Source organism: Crocuta crocuta, unplaced genomic scaffold (assembly GCF_008692635.1).
Source record: "Crocuta crocuta isolate KB4526 unplaced genomic scaffold, BGI_CrCroc_1.0 scaffold1133, whole genome shotgun sequence".
Taxonomy (NCBI): Eukaryota; Metazoa; Chordata; class Mammalia; order Carnivora; family Hyaenidae; genus Crocuta; species Crocuta crocuta.
The window spans coordinates 845,629-852,966 of record NW_027530366.1 but is presented as its reverse complement, the minus strand read 5'-3'; the positions used below and the strand labels follow the sequence as shown (position 1 = coordinate 852,966).

At 45.9% G+C, this 7,338-nt stretch overlaps 1 protein-coding gene across 2 annotated transcripts in view; it reads right to left on the bottom strand.

Annotated features, from left to right (window-relative positions):
• Window positions 1-5,197: 5,197 nt before the first annotated feature.
• RAB33A (RAB33A, member RAS oncogene family) overlaps window positions 5,198-7,338 on the bottom strand; it is a 10,722-nt gene continuing 8,581 nt past the window's right edge. For both annotated transcript variants that reach the window (XM_077766142.1, XM_077766143.1), the window contains exon 2: window positions 5,198-5,786. In XM_077766142.1, coding sequence (XP_077622268.1) covers window positions 5,331-5,786 — 456 coding nt within the window. In that variant the 3' untranslated portion in view covers window positions 5,198-5,330. The remainder of the gene's footprint in view (window positions 5,787-7,338) is intronic.

Below are 7,338 nucleotides of genomic sequence, written 5' to 3'. Positions count from 1 at the left end.
ACCAGGATTAGCTCCTTCTGTATGGTCGGTACCAGTCAGAAAAACTACTGGTAAACACTTTCCAACCTTTATTCATTTTAACCAGCAGAGGGCACACAGCAGACATGCAGTCTCTCTATTGACTTAATCTGTGTCTTGCATCCAGCATGGTCCTCACAGAGAAGAGGTGTTTGTACTCTGGGTTAGTTCTTTAGTAGTCTCTCAGGGTTAGAAGGCTCTTGCCTAGTAATTTCAGACAAACAGTGCAAGGACATTTGGTATGACTGAGACACTTTTCATTTATGCTAATAAAGGATTCTGAAAGGATCCACCTTATCAGGCTGGGTTCCACGGTTGCTCAGACCACTAATTTTGAAGCCTTGGCTTGGGAAAAGTAGTTTCTGATCTTAGAGTTCATCAGAAAGCCTGAGGATACCTACTTACCCACAGAGATAGAGAGCCAGAGAGAGGAGACCTGGAGGCACATGAGAATCAACTGTGGACATTTTAAAAATACAAATTCCAGGGCACCTGGGTAGCTCAGTGAGTTTAGTGTCCAACTCTTGATTTAGGCTCAGGTCATGATCTCATGGTTCACGAGCTCAAGACCCACATAGCATGGAGCCTACTTGGGATCCTTTCTTTCTGTCTCTCTCTCTCTCCCTCCCCTCCTTCCCTCTCCCTCCTCCTCCCTCCCTCCCTGTCTCTCTGTGCCTGCCCCATGCTCTCACTCTAAATTAATTAAATTAAACTTAAAAAAGACAAATTCCTGAGCCCTGCTTGAGATGTAGTAGATCAGAGTGTCTGGTGCTAATGTCCCAGCAAATCTGTATTTTAACAGGTTTCCAACAGTTTTCATGCAGTTGTCTATGAGCCAGCATTTGGAAACCTCTAATTTAGGGGAATTTCTGGGATCCTATCTCAGTACTACTGCCCCACCACCATCGTTAGGGTCGTGAATATTCAAGGGGACTGGGAGTCAGAACAAGACTTGAGGGGTGCCTGGGGGGCTCAGTCAGTTAAGCATCCAACTCCTGATTTTGGTTCAGGTCATGATCTCGCAGTTCATGAGTTCGAGCCTCACATCGGGCTCTGCACTGACAGTGTGGAGCCTGCTTGGGATTCTCTCTCTCTCCTATCTGCCCCTCCCCTTCTCNGATTTGAAACCAGTGGCACCTAGGTCAGCCCTTCCAGAGAGCAAGGCCTCTCCCAGTTGGGGGATGAGGGATGGCGAGTAGAGGAGAACCTCTAGAAGTTAAGGCAGCAACCCTGTCCCCTCAGAGGTTACAGGAGAATAATCATTGACCTCTTTCTGCATCTGCTAGAGAAGCCATGTCTTGCTATCCAGGGAGCTCTCAGGACATCTCCACGCCCTCCATCCCCACCCCATACTCAGGGTGATCTGCAGTCAGCTTCACTTGGGGGCTGGGCTTCTCCAGCGATTCTGGGCTGGGTGTCCCTCCTGGGCAATGCTCTAGGTGGTGGTGCTCAGAGCAGGATCTGGTCCTGGGCTGTCTGATCCTGCTGAGATAGTCCTCTGCCTCATGAACTTGGTCAGAGCGAGTGATCAGGCTGAATCCAGGGGCCTGAGCAAATGCACAGATACTGGGGGATGGGTAGTTCTGGGGGACCCAGTGACACTATCCCATAGCTCTAAAGGCTGAGCAGCAGAGTCCAGCTGGCTGTGTGGCTCTCAGCTATTGTCTAGGACAAGGACATCTTAGGGAGTCCTTTGTCCCAGAGCTGATACTTCTGTCAGCCACTTGGGCTTCTTGGAAGAATCTGGCCAAGAGCATCCCGTTGAAGGAAGAATGTCCCAGGCTGGCCTCCTGGCTATTGAACCACCTGCTTGCCAAACCCCCATGGATCAGGGGGACTAGCTTGAGTGAACCTGCAATCCCTGCGGTTCCTGGAGCTTGGAACTAGCTGGAATGACAGTATAATATCATAGAAAGAGCCTAGACTTGAAGGGAGACCGATCTCGCCTCACCACTTACTATATTGGACAAGTCAGTAAATCAGTGCATCTATATTCATATGTGTAAAATGGGAATCATTATCCATACCTCATAGGGAAGGAACATTAAGTGAGCTAGTGAAGAAATGTGGTGTGTTAGCACAGGGCCTGGCAAATAATAGGCATTCAGCTGTTGGGAGTTATTTCTCTGGGTCCTGTCTCTGTTACACAGGGAAAGACTCAAGGGTATAGCTCAGAAAAATGAAGTGGATCTGTAGAGGAGACATACTGACTGTCATGGGTCAGTCCAGAGACATAGGCTGCACGAGAGGTCTGGAAGCACCTCACTTCACTTCTTCTCCTTGTTCCTCACCACCCTCACAGCAATACAGGTGTCATGATTCTCTGGCCTCCTTTAATCCCCTTCCTCTGGGTGCATTCTGGGATCAGCCCATTCCCAAATCCTTTCACTCCATCTAATGGAGGCCTGAGCACCACTGTGCCACCCTGCTGATACCGGCAGCAAACTCTAGGGCCAGGAGACTTGATGGAGCTCAGAGATTCTCAGGATTCCTGAGGTCACAGTGGGGAGCCCCAGGACTTCTTGGCGGTTCCCAGGCACCTGAGGGAGAGGCAATGTCATTACTGCAGGCAAGGACAGGATCACGCAGGTGAGGCTCAGAACAGAGGTACGATTGGTGAGCAGCTTTTATTCAGAGCAAAATTACCAGAGCCTCAGCAGGAACAAAAGATGATAGTCTTAGGGAAGTTCAGAGTCTGGTGTTTAAGTTGTGGGCCAGCCAGCATGGAAATGACAGTCCTGAGGCCCACACTCAGGAGTCACCCAGGAAGGGTGTCTATTCCTCTCCGAAGAGCTAAGAAAAGTAGAGGCTTTTCCCTCTTGCTGGTTAGCAAGCCTGCTGAATCTTTCCAAAGGGTACTGAGTCTAGGTGATGATAAAACCTTCCACTCGTTTCCCTCTGCACTTAAATAAAACCCTAACCCAACAGACCTGGCCTCACCTACTTCTCAACCTCATCTCCTACATGCTCTCCCTTGATCGCACTAGCCTCCTTTCTGTTTCTCAAACACACCAACCTCACTTCTGCCTCAGGGCCTTGGCATTTGCTGGTTGTTTCTGCTTGGAGTTCTTTTTCTGACCTCATACCTGGTTGCTCCTCTTCATTCAGGCCTCAGCTCAAATGTTACCTCTTCAAAGATACCTGTTGTGATCACTGTATGTAATAGCTTGCCCTCCCCCCACCTCCCTAACTTTCTATCCATTTACCCTGTTTTATGACCCTTAGAGTCCTTATTGCTCTCAAATTCTTGTATAGTATCTATCTCCTTTTGTGAGAACAGGATTTAAATTGTTCACCTACGTCATCCCCAGGGCTTAGCATAGTGGTACATAGTAGATGGTCAGTAAATGTTTGTTGAATGCCTGAAAGATGTCAGAGGCAATTCCGGTCTAGAAGAGGCAATCCTGATTAGAGGACTCGGAATATTGTTGTCTTGACCCTGTTACAGCAGAGAAGGGCCCTGACCAAGGCAGGCCAGGAACCAGACTGAAATGGACTGAATGGACAAGTGTACCTTGCAGCCACTGAGAGAGACCCAGCCCTGCAGCCAGGTCAAGAGCCAAAAGACACCACACAACAGCAGGTCGTTTCCTGGGTAAGGAATCAGCATCTGAAGTCTGAGACAAGGCCCAAGGCCCAAGTCTGTTGGGGACAAGTATAGCAACAGAGGTTTCAGCACGCAGTTCACCAACAGAAAACAGGCTCCCAGCCCCTTGGGTGAGATTCAGGGGCAGGGCATTGGGTGGGGACAACTAGTAAAACAAAACAAAACAAAACAAAAACCACAGCCATAACTGAGGCACTAGGCAGCCTCCAAAGATGGACTGAGATAGAAGCCAAGTGATGAAAACCAAACCTGTGACTGGGACTCAGCCTGAGGCCAGGTGGGAGTGGGATGGGGATGGGGTGGGGAGTCAGTCAGTTCTGGAGGAAGAGGCCATAGGAACAACTAGTCAGGACCAGACAGGCTATTTGTTTCGGTGGGAGGTGCATCTGCTATGTATGATCTTTTGCTGGGGTGGGGTTGGAGAGGACGATAGGGGACAGACCTGGATTCACCTACCAGAGGAAAGTGCTCAGGGGCTGTCTGCCTGGGACCCTTGCCCCATGGGCTTCTGACAAAAGAGCAGCCTTAAAAAGCNCCCCTGAAACAAATCTATCTGATGCTGTTGTAGCTATGCCTTTATAGCCACTCTTAATTACTTTAACAATTGGACAAGGGACTTTCACATCCATAGGACCAGACATTTAAGAAATACATAAAGGATTCCTGCTGGAAAAACCACAAAAACTCCCACTGCATCAAAGAGCAACAGACTGTCCTGCCTCTTTGTCTAGGCCTCCCCATCCTCACCTCCCCCACTAGGGCTGCTCAGCTATTGTCCTTTCATTCAAACCCCAAGGTCATTCCTGCCTCCCTACTTTGGCCCGCTCCCCTCCTGTCTATCAATCCAGATGGAACACTTTATCCGACATACAAAATAAGTTCAGTTATTCTTCAGGGTCTCCTCCCTAACACGGAGTACAGAACTGCTCTCAATTCCCACAGCACAGCTGCAAACTTGGTAATATTGTTTAATTTTTGTTCTCAAGTAGTTTCAGTATGTACATTGTTTCCACAACAAGATCAGAGGGTCTTTGAAAACAGGGGACAAATCCTCCCCTTGTTATGCCTCCCCGTTACACCCAGCAAGAATCTGGGGGCATAACAGATATTTGTCAGCTTGAGCCCTGCCCTCGTCAAGAAAGGGTAGGAGGAAAATACCACTCTGGCTGTCAGAGACTTCTGTGTAAAAAAAAAAAAAAAGGGGGGGGGAAGGGAGGCATGATTTAACCACTTTGGAAGCAACTGGGCAACCTATACTTTTTATTTTTAAACTTTGGAAAATAAGGAGAGAGTAGCCTACTCTCAACATCCAGGGAACCTAGGAAATACTTATGAGTAAACATCTCCTTTCAAGACTTTATCCTTCCACATATCTGGTCTGTATCCCACCCCCTCTGGGTGTTTCTGCCCACTAATGATACTGAGTGACAGAACGAATGAGTCCTGAAGAAGTGGCTCAAATGATTCAGGTGGCATAGAAGGCTGGTAGGGAGTGTGCCTTGGCAAAGCGTCTTCCACTCCTCACAATCACAAACGTCTTCTTGCAGGAAAACAAGACATGAAGGCATGTGATAATCTATACAAATTTTATTTTCATATCAATTTGTATGGAAACAAGCAGGTGTCAGCATTTTGCAGGCACGGGAACAAAAAGGGAACGAAAAAACTCCGGTAATAATTGATCTTGTATTTACACTATTTGGTTTCAACAAGGACAGGAAGCTTTGCTGTTAGCTTCCTGTGGGAGCTCCAGTTTCTGCACCTTCCCCTGCTGCCTCTCAGCATCACGATAGAGCAGGGATTTCTGAGCCTTTAATCGGCAAGCCAGGCACATGAAAATTGACTCCACGTTCTGGCTCTCTTTGGGGTCCTTGGCTGAAGTCTCAAACAAGAGCATGTTGTGGGCATCAGCAAACTTCAGGGCTAAGTTGGAGGGCACCTGGATCTGTTCCCTCAAGTCACACTTGTTGCCCACAAGCACTTTCGGGACTAGTGGGGGTACAGCATGCCCATTGCATTCTTGGATCCACATTTTGAGGTTGGTGAAGGATGTCATCTTAGTGACGTCATAGACGAAGACCACTGCATGCACATTTCGGTAGTAATGCTCCACCATGCTTTTGCGGAAGCGTTCCTGACCTGCTGTGTCCCATACTTGAACCTGGAAGATACAAAAACCCATATCTTGAGTCAGAAAAGGTAATGTGAATGGATAGGAAAAAACATGGTTCTGTGATATTATAAAAATGGGGTGAAAGGCCCTGACACAGGAAGGGGTTCTTTGACAGACTGGCAGAATGGACTTCTCAAAGTATACAGAGAAGTTTCTCTATGGGTTTGTAACATTCTTCTCAAAAATTTGAGTTGAAAATCTTGAGTTGAAAAATCTTAAAGCTTTTAGTTGAAAAACTGGGATGTAAATTTGGTCAGCTTTTCTGGAAGACTATTTAACAATATTATCAAGAACCTTGAAAATGTTCAAAACTCTCCAAGCCTATAATCTCACTTCCAGAAATCCATACAAAGTAGCAGAGATGTGGTCAAATTTGTGTACAAAGATCTTTTTTAATTTTTTAAAAGTTTATTTATTTATTTTGAGAGAGAAAGAGTGCATGCCCATGATGGAGTTGGGGCAGAGAGAAAGAGAAAATCTCAAGCAGGTTCTGCACTGTCAGTGTGGAGATTGACACGGGGCTGAAACCCATGAACAATGAGATCATGACCTGAGCTGAAATCAAGAGTCAGATGCTTAACTGACTGACCCACCCAGGCACTCCCTGTACAAAGATCTTAATAGCAGTGTTTATACTTTTTTAAAAACAGGAAACAACATAAATGATCACTAAGAATAGCAAAAGTGTACGTACATATCTATAAAATGAACTATTATGCAGCCATTAAAAATAATGTTTTCAAAGAATAAATGGTAGAGGAAATTCTCATAAAATATCAGGAAGTGAAAAAAACAGGATACAAAATTGTTCATATGCTATGGCCTTAATTTTTTTAATATTAAAAATAGATATATGCTGAGGCACCTGGATGGTTCAGTTGGTTAGGCCTTTGACTCTTGATTTCGGTTCCAGTCATGATCTCACAGTTTGTGAGTTCGAGACCCGTGTCAGGCTCTGTGCTGACAGTGCAGAGCCTGTTTGGGATTTCCTCTCTCTTCCTTGTTCTCTACCCCTCCCAAACACACACATAGGCACACGCATTTCTCCCTCCCTCTCTCTCAAAATAAATAAACTTGAAAAAAACAGACATATGCCTAGCAGAGACTGGAAGTGTATACACTAGGACATTAATAGTTATTTATGTGCAGTGGGTTTATAGGTGGTATTTATTTCCTTCTTTTTTTTGTATATTACAAATTTTCTAAACACATATCACTTTGTCTTGTATTTTTGCATGACTTTTAATTTTTTTAGACAAATGATTTTTTTAATTTTAAATTTTTTAATTTTTTAATGTTTATTTTTAAGAGAGAGTGAGACAGACAGATCGTGAGCAGGAGAGGGGCAGAGAGAGAGACACACACAAAGAATCCGAAGCAGGCTCCAGGCTCCCAGCCATCAGCACAGAGCCCGACACAGGGCTCAAACTCACGAACTGTGAGATCATGACTTGAGCCGATGTCAGACACTTAGCCGTCTGAGCCACCCAGGCGCCCCTAAAAAATTTTTTAATGTTTATTTATTTTTGAGAGACAGAGA